Source organism: Leuresthes tenuis, unplaced genomic scaffold (assembly GCF_036924035.1).
Source record: "Leuresthes tenuis unplaced genomic scaffold, fLeuTen1.0.hap1 SCAF_12, whole genome shotgun sequence".
Taxonomy (NCBI): domain Eukaryota; kingdom Metazoa; phylum Chordata; class Actinopteri; order Atheriniformes; family Atherinopsidae; genus Leuresthes; species Leuresthes tenuis.
The window spans coordinates 28237270-28254220 of NW_027325366.1; the positions used below are offsets into that span (position 1 = coordinate 28237270).

At 39.2% G+C, this 16951-nt stretch overlaps 1 protein-coding gene across 1 annotated transcript in view; it reads left to right on the forward strand.

Annotated features, from left to right (window-relative positions):
* Window positions 1-4862: 4862 nt before the first annotated feature.
* Window positions 4863-16951, forward strand: part of mao (monoamine oxidase) — a 47885-nt gene continuing 35796 nt past the window's right edge. Inside the window, exon 1 of the mRNA XM_072397373.1 lies at window positions 4863-5010. Within this exon, the coding sequence (XP_072253474.1) occupies window positions 4878-5010 (133 nt within the window). The 5' untranslated portion in view covers window positions 4863-4877. The remainder of the gene's footprint in view (window positions 5011-16951) is intronic.

A 16951-nucleotide genomic window follows, 5' to 3' on the forward strand; every position in this document is an offset into this window, starting at 1 on the left:
TACCTCTTTTTGCTGTCTCCTCTCACTCTAACTCTCCTTTATCAACACTCAAAACAAATGTGCGTTCACAGAGTAAAAAGAGGAGGCATCCTGTGACAAAAGAACAGATGTATAATTTACTTGAGACCCAGTATGACAAAGTGACAAGATAATGGCTGTCAAGCTGATGCTAACTGCTCTCTTTCAGGCTCTGCTTGCACAAAGACACAAAGTGGTTGGCGAATTCTGGACTTTCCAATTAAAGAAGCAAACATGTGATTAATCAAATATACATTTTTTTTGTCTCAGTCTGTTTGCAGGTGTGAGGCAGCCTGGCAGACAGATGTGGTCTTTATATAACCCTTCACATCAGCCGACATCGCACACTTATTCATTCCTGATGCTAATCATAACCATCTGAGAGTTTATTAAAAATCATAGAAAAGAGGCATTTTATTGGCCTGCGGTGAAGGTGCCTCCTCATTATGGAGAAACTCACGTCTTTGTGTTTATTATTCCATCATAATCCCAGACATGGACTACAGCCATGTGCTGGAGGCCTCACAGTATGACTATTCAGTGCCTTTCACATTTAGTGCTGTGAGGTCTGTGGCCCTGCTGTCAGCACACACTTTACTGAGAAATAATCATCACAATTATGCTGAGGCACTAAAAGGTAGATTCATAGATTTTCAGGTCTGTCCTAAGACAATAATCATGTGCCCAAGAGAATGATAAAACAAGTTTTGCTTGTTGTTTTATTTCAAATTAGCTCCATTTGAGCCCCGTCAATAGAAAAATTTACCGTGCTTGAGCCAGAGTTATCCCTAAATGCTCATTTTCATCTGTTGAATCAGACAGTTTTTAAGTAGAGAACCTAAAATCAAAATTAGTCCTCCAGTTTAAACTGGTCACTGAAAGAATGTTGATGTATAGAATCACATTTTGGTCAATATCAAGTCTATAAAGAAACAATTACTACTTATGAAAAACAAATATGTCTATAAAATTAATTCATGTATAAATTAAATGAAATTGTGTTTTTAACTTATAGGAATATAAATTGTGGTCCAGAGTGCCATAGGGATGCCACGATAGCAAGTCAGATTTACCCCTGCAGGTGTTAATGCAGAGCTGAACAACCCAGGCACCCAGGATTGAGAGGGGAAATCAAGACATAGATAATCATCAATTATCAATTATGACATGTTTTCAATTCTCTTTTATCACTGCCCTGCATTCAGTGGAAGAACATACAGTGTCTGGCCAAAAAAGAAATGTCACCACCTGGATTCAATTAAGCTGATAGGTAAGACCCTCCATTAGGAACAGTGCTGCGGTGATTAATATGTTTCAGCTGGCAACAAGTAATTTAACCCTGAACAAAGATGTTAGAGGACACATCCAGCTGTTAATCTGCATCAAACAAACAAAACAACTAAGGATGTTGCTGAAACATGGGTTAAAAACTGTCCAACACATTATTACAAACTGTAAAGACAGTGGCAAAGCATCATTGTGATTAGAACTCTGATAATCAACAGCAGAACTCAAAGAAGTGTTTAGTAGTGAAAATATGATCATTGCTGCATGTACAATGTGACAAAAACTCAAGGAAATGGGACTAAAATGCTGTGTAGCCTGTAGAAAATCACTGATCAGTGAGGCTAATAAATACAAAAGAGGTTCAGTTTGCATAAAGATTGGACTCTGGAGAGATTGAAAAAGGTCAAAGGAACCAGATTTTCCCTGTTGTAGACTGATGGCAGCATCGAGGTAAGAATAGCAGAGGATAAAGTTCTGCAGCCATCTTGCTTTCAGCCAACTATACATTATCATTATCAACATACAGGTATGTTTCATTGTAGGTTCAGTAACATTATCATCCTTTGTAAAAGTATCTACCAGAGTTTATATGAAGTTGAAATGAGGCTTTGAAAGTCTTCATCAGCCCAACCAGAGGGAATTTCATGTTTACAAGGCTAAAACTTTGGAAGATATCCACATGATTTCATTAATTCAGCCTGCTGGGGCCTCATTAACTTGAGTTAGTCTCTGATGTATGAAAGTAATGTTTTGCTGGGCCTGTCATGACTAAATTGACCAAATCAGATATACAAAATGAAAGATTGCCTAAAAAGAGTCTAATGAGGAAAAACTGAGAGGAGGTTTCTTCGTGGAGAAAAGGATTGAAAAAATAAAAGTGTTCCAAACATTTTGTTTCCATTATGGATAAAAGCTTATGTGATAGATGGAAGACTTTTGTTATGTTTCTCTAAACAGGAGTCAAATGAGAATGTGCTTTTCAGAAGAGAGGTGTACTTCTCATTAGATTCAAAGTCCTTAATGTGGAACATATACGCAGACGTAAAGAGGCGATGAGCCCAGTTTGGTTCAAGTTAGTCAAAGGAACATATCTGACTCATCTTTGCAGGAAGTTAATACCCTTTCCAGCCTCTTATATGCACGTCTAAAGTGTAGGATCCATCCAGCCATCTATCCATTTTCTATACCCGCTTAATCCGGGGGAGCCTATCCCAGCGGTTAAAGTGTAGGATCTGTGAGTGAATAGTAGTGGGCTGCTGCTGCCCTCTGCTGACAAGCTACACTACACGCGTGTACATGAGCTGACCTGCAGCAAAGGTGGAGGATTCACACTCGCTTATAAAAAAAAAGAGTTTGGTGGATAGAGCTAAACTGCATGTTTCTCCAGTATGTATTGCTATTTGAAAAAAATCACTTGGACTGCAAGTAAATACAGTCATGTCCCTAATAGAATGACTTTTAACACTGTTGTATAAAACTGAAAGATTACTTTTCACTCAGATTACTTCTTGGGTGTGAATCAAACAATTTCTTTCATCTCTACCAACACAAGAGCCAACAAGGAGCCCAATGAATTTAGTTATGGAAATAAAGTGACTGGTCTGTAAGAACAAACCATTAGGATCTTTTTCCGAGTAGTTTCTCTGCTTGACTCTGAGACTTTCCGTTCCTACTTTTTGCACAGTTACACTGGCGATAGAAAGAGGAACTTGAAACTTATTCTATATGTGAGTAAAAGGGGAGATTCTGGTCAATAATAACTCCAAATGTTCCTCACCAGACACCAAGGTCATTCCATAATGATAAATCTATTGTTTGAAATCAAGATTGCGATCTATTATACATTTTTTATAAGACTTCTTTATTTCTATCTATATTCTGAAATCTGTGGATTTCTGTCTCATTTATGGATGTATGAATATGAAATATTGTATTACTAAAAGTTTTTTTTTTTGTTGTTGATATGATTTTATGGTTTGTGGAGTTATAGGTAGATGTTAAAGATGCCATCTGTTGAGAACGAAAACAATTTTGATCCTGCAACTAATCTGTGTTGAGGTTTCTGCTGAACAAATACCTTTTGGATACTGTAGATATGAGCTATTTTTTTCATATTAAACACAAAATCATAGTTGTAATTTATCACTTACTATTCTCTTAATGCAGTGTTTCTCAATTCCAGTCCTCGTGACCCACTGCCCTGCATGTTTTCGATGTTTCCCTCCTCCACCACACCTGATTCATGATCAGCTTGTCATCAAGGTCTGCAGTGGCCTGATAAGGAGCCATTCATTTGAGTCAGGTGTGGTGGAGGAGGGAAACATCAAAAACATGCAGGGCAGTGGGTCATGAGGACCGGAATTGAGAAACACTGTCTTAATGTAATCAACTGGGTAAGCTTTGCATGATATCTACTAATTAAAAATGTGACCCTATTTATCTATAGTGCCTTCCTCTAAATTCTAACAGGGTTAATTCCAGGGCTGTTGTTTCTGATTACAAAACCCTCAGTAACTTGATGTTTTTTGCTTCACTTAACAGCATTACCTTCCCCCATCTTCTACGGTCTCGTCCACACTGCCCTAGTCCCCGAAAGGACAGGGATGTGCTAGCGTGGGACTTTAGTAGCTTATTCCATAAATGAGGATTAGGATTAGTTGCAATCATGCTCAGATTAACCCACTAGGGGGCCCTTAACGTAAAACCAATCCAACTGAAAATTTGCTCTGGAAATATGTTTGTGAATCACATCTTAACGTACAACTTTTATGACTCAAGACAGATGGAGAGAATCTGTAATGAATCAAATAACTGATTAAATCAGAAAATATGATCAAAAGAAAAAAAGTATGGATTACTGAGGATCATGCTGCTTGCTGTGGATTTGTTTCATCATTTTGAGGTGTAGCTAAATAAGAAAATATCAAAACTTGCCACTAGTTTATAATGAGGTCTGATGGATACTCCACTCAACACATGCACACATCAGCACTTATAATCAACCACAAGAGGGAAACAGAAACTAAAGAATACAATGCGAAGACACTGAGGAGGATTTCACACTGTATATATATGTTTCTGCAAAGCCTGTGAGTCACCTTCCACAGACTGATAGCTTTATACTCAGGTTACTGTGTCAAAATGTCAAACATAGGAATAGACATAGAAATAGGAAGTGATTTGGTTTGTATCCACCTCTTTGTGCTATATGTTGAGATGGATGTGAGGAATATGGGTGGAAAATGACATTTCTTATATTTCCAGGGGTTTTAGTATCAGACATATAAAGACAGCAATATCATATCATCATCTGCTGAGTCTCCAAATAATGACAATACCATCAATAAACTTATAAGAGATAAGATAAACCTATGGACACGCTTATCACTACAATCAGGACAGAATTTCAGGGTCTGAAGCGGTTGTAAACGCAGAAGATATGAAGTGAAAACTAATGTCTCTGCACTTCAGTAACACTTCCTAATAATCCTCCATATCTACAGAGCAGCGCTGCTAAATTATGGGTGGGCGGAGCCTGAAGGGAGTGGGCCTGCCTGGCGCTTTTAATACAGATGCGCTCCTCCGTGCGCCCTGCGTTCAGCGGCGAGTGGACACGTTCAGAGCAGGGGAAAAGCACACGAGACAGCACCATGACTGCACCAAACAACACCTACGATGTTATAGTGGTCGGCGCAGGTATATCAGGTAGGAGCTACTTTAAAAGAACTTAATTTAGCCGGACACAAAATGGATAGAAGGACTGTATCAAAGCCGCTGCGAGGCGCCTTAGCGGGGCTGATGCGCTTTGTGTAAGGTGACCAGACAACTGTTGCACAAGCGCCGCACGTATATTGTCTCGAAGCCAAGTCAGCAGGGAATCAAAGAGACTTTTATTGGGCAGATTTTGCGTTTTACCTCTTATCTGATTTCCATCCAGTTTACACGCGCTCTCTTCCGTGACGCTGCCTCGTCCCCTGCACACAACTGTATCACCACAGCAGCGCGTGTTAAGTAACAGCTAATCAGCCAGAGCATACTTTCTATTACATAAGAGGAAGCGGGGTACATAAATCATTTCTGGTTACATATGTAAGGCTGGCGTGTGGTATATTTAAAGGCTTCTGGTTTGTATTTTGCTTGTGAGCCAGTTTAAGCCGAACTGTGATGCTGAGGATGAGTTCAACATGTAAAAATCAGGTCCCGCATGATTTACATCACAATCAGCAGCTGATGTAAGAGTTGGAAACTGCTTATGTATCATGTGAACTAATCATTAGGATGCATGATTTCCCATTAATAAGAAGAACATGGAGGAAGAAAGTGGAATATAAAAAATAGACAATTTCTTTCTAGTATTTAAGGTTCTGGATCTTCTTTTGGAAGCTGACTCTTCTATTTAGTAACACTAATGACAAGACAGGTAGCACATATAGTACTGTGCAAAAGTCTTGAGCCACTTCTCGATTTTTTTCTTTATGTCTTGCTTGCCAGACTTTTTTGTGATCTTTAAAAGTGGTCTACAGCAATAGTTCTCCAGGCTTTCTGAAGGTTTTAAAGTTTTTCTTTACTCATTTTCAGCCAACTCCTTGTATCTGACCATTCTCAGTGGAATGTGTTTTTTATTTGTTAAGCCACTTAACATTAACCTATGAATAATTCAAGTATAAAAAAGGCACCTAACTCAAGGGATGAGCCAGTGTTGTTTGTTAGTAGCAGCCTGTCACAAAGACACATCAATTGTTCCCATTTCTTTAGTTGCATCTATGAAAAATACCAAAGATAACACAGTTTGACAGACATAAGAAAGTATTTTTGCTCCAATGAGGTGATTCCAAAAGAGCTATTAGCTGAAAACTTGGCATATCTCAGCATGGTGGGCAGTGTGTCGTTAAAAAATTTGAGGAAACTAGACAAATGGAGGACGAAAGAAGAAGTTGCAGACGTCAGATGGACTGTATCTAATAATGATGGCTCGTTGATTACTTTAGTTTATCCATCTACTGTTCACCCAAGCCTCATCAGAAATGGTCTCCATGGAAGGGTGGCTGTCAAGAAGCCATTCTTAAGGAAGGGAAACGGGGAGAAAAGGCTGAGCTATGCCAAATGACACAAGAAGTGGACTTAAAATCAGTGGCAACAGGTCTTATGGAGGGATGAATCCTCCCCAGAGCCCGGACCTCAACATTATTGAAGCAGTGTGGGATCATCTTGACAGAGAACAGAACAAAGGCAACCAACATCCAAAGAAGAGCTTTGGGATGTCCTTCAAACTTAAGGGACATCAGATTTACTGTTTGAACACTGTTTTTAAACACTGCAGTTTCATCATTTGAGAAATCTCGAGGTCTTGTCCAAAAAGCTTGCAGAAATAATTAGGTAAGACGTAAGATATATACAGAGATACACAGAAAAAGAGTCTGCTGTGCTCCATGTAAACATCTCCAGGAGTGGCATACTCACGTCTACATAAAGTGTTTACAGCTGAAGCAGCTTGGTTTCTGTGATCTGATTTTTTGATGAAGACTTGTTGATGAAGAAGAGCTTTGAAATATCCTTCAAGAAGGAGAACTATTCCTGAAGACTACTTAAAGAAATTACACAAACATTTGTCTAAGAGGGTTCAGGTTGTGTTGAAGAATAAAGGTGCTCATACCAAATACTGATCTTCAAGCTGGTTAGAACTGTAACCCTCAAGCTGTGTTTCTGCCTTATATGCTGTATTTCTATTTATGTTTGCAAATGTTTAATAAATCACTACCTGCCTGTGCGTCAGTCTTGTTTTCTTAGCAACATATCAGAAGTGAGGGGTGGCTCAAGACATTTGCACGGTACTATAATGTCTTGAACTGGCTTATTTCCAAGTAGATAAGTGTTTTATTGTTGCAGTCAATAATGCAAAGCTCCACAAATCTCTGTGATTTTATTGGACTTTCACATCTAATTTAATCACCATTACATCAACTTCTGCCTGGAGCAGAAAATAAGAGAACTGGCATGTGATGTGTAACGCAGTTGATTGTTGCTTCTTGTTGTTCTTTTCTGGATCATTTGTTTTTGCAGCTTTCAAACCATTTTCACACTTGTGCACATGAGCAGTCAGGCTTTCAGGTGGGAGCATTTAAATGGCTGTCAGCTTGTTGTTTTTCCAGACAGTGAGTGAACCTTAGTCCTCTGTGTTCCCTCAGCCTGACCGCTGCCCTCTCTGTCAGTCTGACAGTATCGACTGCTCACCCGCCTGCATGTCCGTCTGTCTATGAGAAGAATTTAGGTCAGTGTCAGGTCAAATAGCAGTCAAAAAAGGAAAACCAATTCTGCAGAGGAAATGCTAATTGAACAACAACAGGCTCTCACTGCCTCTTCTCCCTTATGTCACATTAGGGTTTTGTATGTACACTGTTTGTTTATACTTCTGCCTTTTAATGGCCTCAAATGAGGTCCAGATAGAACAATCACTGCCTGGTCAAAGGACAAATCTCCTTTGTCGCACCTCTGCCAGCGTTTTCTTGTTTGCCTGCAAATGTAATTGTCATTTTCCTGCCTGCAAGACTGCAGCCCTTCAATGGGCAGCCACCACTTTCTGAGAAAACATTAAACGCTTGTGACAGCCTGTTATCAAACCAGCAGCCAAGAGGATGCCAGAGCAGAGGAGGGCAGGTCAGAGGAGCGGAAATGATTGGGAAGAAAAGGAGGGAACCTCTTCCTCCTGTTTAGACCCAGCAGCTGTGAATGTGGGAAGTGTAATGCAGCAAACTAAGGAAGGACCAAGAGGACAGAGAGAGATAAGAATGTCTGAGAATTGGGAAAGGGAGAAAAGGAAATGAGTGTGTATAAGGAGAGTAAATCATGAACTTGCAGTGAGTGTGAAAATAGAAAGGAAAGAAGTGGTGAAATGTATGTAGTTCAAAGGTAAGTAGTTTATGCTTATTTTTCAATGGTCGGACTGAAAAACTGCCAGCTGCTCCCAATAAACGTTGCAAAAAAAATATGCTGCACGCTGCACAAGGATTTAGGGTCTATAAACTCTAGGTCTATGAAAGATTCCTCGTCATCAAAGACCTTTAGTCAAAAAGTGAGGTTAAATAACTATAAGAATAACAACATATGTCGCCTGAAGACTGTCAAATTACAGAAAGCATGGCCACGTATATAGACACATCTAATCTACTTTAACAACAGTGTACACTTGGTTCAAAATTATATATTTCTTTACTGTTAAATCACCCATTATTAACACACTAATAGATTTGATCAAGCTTCACAGCAATGTAAAGTAAAATCAGAACAAATTATATTGATTAAAAACAAACAGGCACAGTTACATCCTTTTTCAGTCCTGACGTGCGTCTGCAGATCTTTTTCTTGGGCAGCACACCGACCCAACAACCTGCAGCAGGAAGCGAGTTTAGCTTATTTAATGCTACACAGTGCAGCTTTTTCATGAAAAAAAAAAAAGAAAATCATGCTTTGAGCGAGAAGCTTAACGACCAGAGGAGGCAGTGCAGTTGGAGTTTGTTGGCATACATGGAGGGGTTCAGATAACACCTTTGTGTGCACTCATAAATCATGTGATCTCTTTACATCATCACTTATTTGCTGATCCTGCTTCCTTTGAACTTAGTCACACCAACCTTTGATCAATGGACCCATTTTCCACCAAAACAAGTGGAATAACCCTTTATTTATCCTTGGAGATATTTCAAAGTGTTTTTTGTATTTCTATCCACCTTTTAATCTGCATGTGTGAAAACAGCTTGTTTAAATGTCATATGAATAAAACGTCCGAATGAAATCCTTCTTACAAAGACAGCTCAGCTCCATTTTATATCAACAATCTCGTCCTCCATCAACCAAAAACAGCTCTCTGTTCTAAGAGTGCTGGCTGCGGTTTGTAGAATTTCCAGGACTTGAATGGGAAGATTAACATTTAGTTTTAAGGCCTTTCTCTCTTGACCTTAAACCTTACAAATTCACCATACAGCACTTTGAGCTGCACATGTGTTTGAGAAACTGCTATATAGATAAAGCTGATTGTTTGACTGATGATAAGTACTTAGATGAATTAGTTATTTTTATGACCATGTACACACTTTTTTATACAAAGAGAATTCTTATTCATAAATTCACATTTATTTCTATTTTATTGTACCCGGGCTGCATTTATTTCCTGCTTTTCATATTCAAACGAAGAGGCGTGGTCCTCTAAATGAGTTAATGATAGATTAGATCAGTCTGTGGTGCTGCTGCTTCATCTGACTCAGTCAGATAGCCACATTCCTTCATTTGAATATGAAAGGAAAAATAAATAAAGCCCCCCCCTCAAAAATATAACCGTTTTTTAAAAGATACATATGTGGACAGCTTGTTATGAAGACACGTCTAAGTAGATGTGGGAAGGATGTTACTGAAGGGTCAGATTATTGTCCTGCATAAAGAAAACTAAACAAAAAGAGTTTGCGCTTATACAACTAAAATTGGGTCCAACGCATTATTAAAACATTAATAAAACGCATTCTGAGGCCAAAAGAATATCTCAATGGTCATAACTCACTTAAATGTTTGGTGAAATCAAAGGAAACCAACAATAGAACTCACAGCAATGTTTAATTGTTGAAGCATTTCCACAATGCGAATAGAACTCAAAGTATTGGACTTAGCATCTGTGTAGTCTTATCTTATAAGTCTTATTTCACTTATCAGGGAGTCTAATCTTAAAAAGGAAAAGCTCAAATTTGCTTCGAAGCATCAAGATTGTATCAAATTTAATTTTATTTGAAGTCATCATGCGTAGTTTGCACTGCACAAGCCTGTGGGGGCAGTGTTACAATGTTTCAGTTGGTCAGGTCTACTTAAATTAGGTCAACTGACCACCTGAATATACTGAATAACCTGGTTTTCATTCAATACATTTTTTCTTTTCTGATGGCAACACCAGGGGTTCGTCATGCTCAGGTTGTGTAAGAGTGGTTCAGGAAACATGACACATTTTGGAGCCCAGGACAGGTTGCCAGTCCATCACAGGAAATTGCAGTTTCGGATGGAAATTAATATTGCGACATGTCAAATGCATGCTTTAATCAAAGCTACCTTTTTTTGGCCAGGCTGTGTATTTACATACTCTTCAAGATCTGTTTCACTGTTTCATTTCATGGTATTCCATGGTTAAGCAGCTAAAGTGCGATAGAAACTCAGCTAAAGTTAAGCAAATGAATAAACTATTCATATTCACATTGTCATATCTTGACAATGTCGTCTCATTATGCCCTCTTCTTTGTAGCTCTGTGTCTAGAGTTGGTGCAATCCACTTATCTCAACAAAACTACTCTGAGTGAGCACAAAACAGTTGTTGATGGAAATGCACATATTTCTCTGAGCAGGTTTTCTGATATTTGGTTAAAAAAAAAAGTATGATGCATTTGGATGGAAACACTTTCTTGTCTTTAGTCAATGCACATGAAAGTGATTGATACACATTTTGCATAAATATTCTGACTTACATTTTACTGATCTGACTGGTAACAGCTATGAAAATGTGACTTTGAGTGGGCTTTGCAATGGTAGAAATAGAAAGGTGATAAAGGTTTGTGGATTTTAGAAAACAAAGTCACTGGGAGGATTTTGTGTGAAAGCTTTGGTCCACATAGACTTCTGCTTCTGTCAAAGAAAAGTGCCATTTTTCTCAGAGCTTAGAGCTCTGGAATGACCTCAGTGAACAAAGTGTTATCACAATCAAACCGTAAGCTACAAAAATGAGATCCAAATTGGAAAGAACTAACTTTTCCTTTAAAGGAAGCACACAGTGGTCTCAGCGTGTTGTGCTTCATCATTCAAACTCATTAACTGAGGAACAAAAAACACGGCAGACACAGACTGAAGAATCTGTTTGGGCTGAGGAGGGGCAGTTATTGGGGTGCTTTTCTGTGGAGTTTCAGTGCCGGGAAATGTGCCAGTTGCTCATTCTGGTGCATCAAGGCTTGTCAAGGTGGCGCCACTCTGTGTGGGCTTCCACGGAGTACAAAAAAAGCGCAGGAGCATGACACCCATCTGCACTGCTAATGTGAGCTGATGTTTAGTTTTGCTTATCAAGTGCTGTGTGTATAAAACAGAGACATACCATAACTGCCTGTTTATCTTGATTGCGTTGATCTTTAATTGCAACAGCAACAGAGTAACAGCCAGAAGTTCTTGCACTTATTGACCAGCTCAGATACAATGTTTTGACTTAAACCGTAATGCAACTTTAACCGATATTTTGATAATGAAGAGTATGTGAAAACACTGAGTGCAAATATCTGAAAGCAAGATTGAAGTGTGCGCTCGTATATCTGCGTTTAAGCGCCAGTTTGGCCTTCATGCTCCATTGTTCTTGTAAAGGGAAACAGCCAAGGACAACAGTTCTCTGACAGATTTAAGTGCCAGCACACACACAAGCACGTATGTGCACATAGCTGCAATTTGCTTTAGAGTTGAGCTTTCTCTATTGTCTTGAAAAATAGGCAGTTTCAAATGAGAGTCATAGTCTCCCGTGTTAAAGAACACGTGAAAAATGTGAATGAATAAAAGCGTTTCTGTTCGAGAGCACATATTTGGGTGTCTGGGTTTTCTGCCAGCTGAAAAACACAGAAAAGAACACAGCACTGAAACTTTCTTTGAAAATATCTCGTTCAGACCTGCAGTGGATTTCTACGTCGCACACTCATCTTAGAATTAGGGAGCCTCTTCGTCTATTTCTCCACTCAACTTTAAGTTCAGATCATGCTGCACTGACTGCAAGGAAGAAATTTAAATCTTTCTTCTTGCTTTGCTATTAATGGCAAATTCTCAATAGCACTAACAGTATATGAGTATACTCAACTTAAGAAAACAATGAGCTTATAGTGCTCCACCAGGTCTTTGATTAATAGTTTATATCCACACTTGTAAATTAGCTTTCCTCATTTTTTTTTCCTGTCTGAAGTTGGAAATTTGGATTTCTAATTGGTAAATAAATGCACCACCCTCTACCTTCACACGCAGGAATTATCCATGCCAGCAACAGTTATATGCCACTAATATGTGACATATTCTCCTGGTGTTTGTTTAAGTAACATGTAACTGTGAATAAAAGGTGCAGGATTATGAATTGCTGCTCCATTAAAGTCACATTCAAAAACTGTCAGTAGCTGTCTGATCCTACCCACTATTAAGTCCTTTGCAAAGTGAACACTATTGAGTGAACAAGTGGACATTTTGAACACCACACGTTTTCCTTTGTTCAGTTTGAGATCCTCTGCATTGTTTTGGTTGTGTCACGTCTCCTTTCTTGTCCTGTTGATTCCCTGTCACTGATCTCCCATATTTACAGGTCTACTTGTCTTCTTTGTTTCTGTTCTCAGCCTCAGCAATGCTTTTGATTTTGTTTTATTAAAGTTTTAGCTCCAACACTTGTCCACTTCTCACCTGTTAGTTTGGGTTTGAGCCCTCCTCCTCCTTCAGTCATGTTCCATGACAGAAAATGGAGGTGTTTAGTTGGCTGCAGTCTGCAACTGATGCTAATAGATGTCATTACATTCTACACGCTCGACCTTTTAGTAACAGCTGATCCATATTGCAGTTTTGACCTGCGTGCTACCCAAATGTTGGCGTTTTTATCTTCTTTGAAAGCTCACAAAAGTCTTCTTTTTAAAGAAAAGCTTTTTAGTTTAATCCCATGATGCTTTCCTGCTATTGTTCTTCCAGCCTCAGCTGTCATCATGTCTGAATGTTCCTGCAGCGGCATGAAATCTTACCTTTCACTGGCAGCTTGACTAATTACTATCGACATGGCTGCAGTACGACACCACTACTTTCTCTGTCCAGCTGTGCAAACACAAGAACCTTTTTGGCTGATCTGCAAGATACAATTATTACTCAGACAGCTCAGGGGTTTTCATTTGCACTTTCTGCATGCCTGCATCTCTGTGTTTGTCTTGTATGTGGCAGGTAAAGCCATGAGAAACTTGCAGTCCTAATCTCTGATGTGTTAATCATATGAATGATGACACTGACTGTGTGAAAAGTACATGAAGCTGATGGATGTTTGTGCTGCTGGAAAAATCCTCATCTGTTTCTGTAAGAGTTTAAGCAAAATAATGGAGGCAGGTGCTCTGAGGGAAATGTTCCCACTTTCCTTTTTCTCTTTGGTGTTTGCCTGCAAGCCGTTATGATTAACTACAGTCCCACTGCAGCTGATGACTATGCTTTCATGCAGATAGTGATATGAGAAACCAATGTCCAATGTCCACTCCCATGTCTGCATTGTACATAGTACATAGCACAGGAAACTGGAGGAAACGGCTACCCAGTTGACTTTACTGTACACTCATGTACACATCATATCTCATCTGTTTACTCAGCGCAAAAGCAGAAGGGTAGACATTATAGTTTGATGATTTACTGTGGCCTCTGTGCCAGATTTTTCCATGGCTATGATCGGTAATTTCCTGTATTTAGTTAAGTAGACAGCTGTTAACTTTTTCCAAGTGTGATAGACCATTCGGCAGAATACCATTTTATAATGCTTGTAAATTTATGAAGACAAACTGGCAATGCAGGCAGTTGCATCACGGGGGCTCCTGCATGAAACTGTGTTAAATAAAATTTTGACTGACAGCACCACCATCCACTTAAGTCAAAGACAACATCTGTGCTGTGATTTCAGTTATATTTACATGCACAACGATTCCTTGGGGTTAAAGTTAGAAATGGCAGACTATCTTATGTTTTCTTGAAGCGATAGGCATCTGTCAGCTACTCTGTGGGCGCAACTCGACTTTAAAGCGTTCACACATAGCATTGGTGACAGCTGCTCAAATGTAGATTTGCCTTTGATCCGAGACATTCGGCATCAGCCACCAAAATTATCCTGCCCTGTGAAAATTGGACTGCATGGCAGCAATCTGCAGAGAGGAGCGAAGGTGCTAATTTTGTATTCACAGAACAGTATATAGGTATTATTCTTATGGAAAAAAACTATGTAACAATACTTAACATAGATTGATTTTTAGAAGTTTAATCAAAGCCGAGAGTAAGACTTTAGGTACAGAAAGAATCTGTCAGGGTACCATAATCGAGAAAACTGCTTCAACAGCCCTTTTTGTTCAGGACTTATGAAAGCTGGGTTTGTTTCTTTACAAAAAGCTTAGCTTCTGTAGTGTAGACTTCAACACAGCTATGCCAAAAAATTCTTATAAAAGCCAAAAAATAACCTTTTTGCAATCAGTAAAATAGTTTTTTAAGTTATTTATTTTACACCCTCCATACCAATCTGTGTCAAAACTCTTGAAAAATATTTTATTTACTGATTTAATTTCAGCTCGGTTTGAGAGTCTCTGCTGTGTTTGTGATCCCTTTAGTAGAGCAGAGGAGAGACGAAGTGAAGTTGGACAGCAACTCTTTTAGTTAAGAAAGAATCGACACTAGCAATGACGCTGATGGTGGCACAACATGAAAACCTGACTACTCGGATGTGTGCAATCCTCATTCCCCGCACGAAACAAACTATGCTGTAGAAGAAGACGAGCGCTCGTTCTACTGGTCAGTGTCACACTGTTGTCAGAAGTGGAAACACCACAGCATGCCACTGTCGGCACTTATCATATCTGATCATTGTGACAGTGAACTTGAGCTTTCATTCCCAGATACAGGAACTTTTTCATGTGCCTGGATCACGTTTAACATGTCAGCATACAGTGTTTGGGAGGAGTTCTGACCGCAGCACAAGCAGCTCTCCTGCTGATTTCACATCTCAAAGTTGTTGATACTCATTAAAAACCCATTAAGATGGAACATATTTATCTGTGCGTTAATGAGGAATTGCAAGATATTTCACAATTTGATGACTAGGATGTTTATATTGTCTTATTAGGATTTAATTTAACTTTTTAAAGGTGTTGATGTGTGATCATACTCTTCAAATAAAATGTGCTTGCTCTGTTGTTTGTCTCCATCCTGGTCATTAAATTCTGGTGACTGCTCTTACATCTTGAATTCCATGTTTAAACATTTAATCAACTGTCGATATCGCTTCTCGGTTTGTCTCACATAAACACTCCCAAAAGTGTTTGTGTGAGAAGGGAAGGAAATGTGATTGCCTTGTAAATGTCTCACTATGGGGATCAATGTGGTGTCTTTGCAGGGTCTTGATTCGAGTGGCACACTTGTCAATCAGCCCCTATTGGATTGTTTTGTGTCTGTGTGTTCCCCAGAAAATAACGCTGTGCTGCAGACTGGACACACATGCACACATCAAGAAAATTAAACTTGCACCCTGGCATCATGCAAACCGCTTAGACGAAAGACAGGTTTTTTTTAATATGCTATTACACATTTGTCAAATAGAACAAGATCAATGGTGAATTTAATTATCTCCAGGGTTGTTAAACATTTAGATGATTACTGAAAAATTGTATCAATCGTGCTAAAATATTCAAAGCTTGGGTCTTTTCATCCTTTTACATACAACATAATCTGCTGCTTAATTTCACAAAGGCTACGTCGACTCTCATCTGTCACTGAAAGATGCTCATGTGATTTAGATTATTACAACAGGAAAACACTGGGGGACAAAAACTGGAGTTGGCAGTTGGAAGTGAAAATACAAGTGACAGGTGGTGAGCCCGAGGTGTAAGAGGCGCGAGTCAGACTACAGAAAACAGGGAGCAGCAGCGAGGAGATAGAGGTAGAAACAAGAAATGACCTTTCCGAGACAGCGGCGTTGAAACAGTCACATGATTTGATACAAATGCCAGTTGTAGCCTTAGCCAAGGGAATATCTAAATGTTCATTATTGACAAACGTAATGTTCTGTGGTGAAGATTTAGATTAGCCTGGTTGCACAGCTAAAATGCAGCCAGAGGATTTACATCAGCACGAAGAGAAGCATCTTTGTCTGGCAGATTCTTGAATTTGATCAATAAATCAAATCACAGAAACCAAGCTGCTTCAGCTGTTAACACTTGAACACAACTTCAACACACTCTGTATACATTATAGAGTGTCTGCAAGACAAGACCCCAGGATTTTTCAAATGAAGAAATAGCAGTGTTAGGAAACAGTGTTCAAACAGGAAGTTTAGATTTATCTTAGATAAACTCTTGTCATGTCTTTAAGTAGTCTTCAGGCATAGTTCTTCTTTAAGGACATCCCAAAGCTCTTCTTTGGATGTTGGCTGCCTTTTGTTCCATTCTCTGTCAGATGATCCCACACTGCTTCAATAATGTTGAGGTCCGGGCTCTGGGGAGGATTCATCCCTCCATAAGACCTGTTGCCACTGATTTTCAGTCCACTTCTTGTGTCATTTGGCATAGCTCAGCCTTTTCTCCCTGTTTCCCTTCCTTAAGAATGGCTTCTTGACAGCCACCCTTCCATGGAGACCATTTCTGATGAGGCTTGGGCCAACAGTAGATGGATCAGCTGAAGGTCCAGATGCATCTCTCAGGTCCTGTTTCAGGTCTTTACTGGATTTCTGTTCTTATTTCAAAGGACATCACTTACTCTCAGATACTGTTCATCTACTGTAGATAGTTTTTTAGTCACGTCCCTTCTTCTTTGTCCTCCACTGTCCATTTTCTTCAGTTTTTTAAGGACACTCTGCACACCATGCTGAGATAAGTTTTCAGTTAATAGCTCT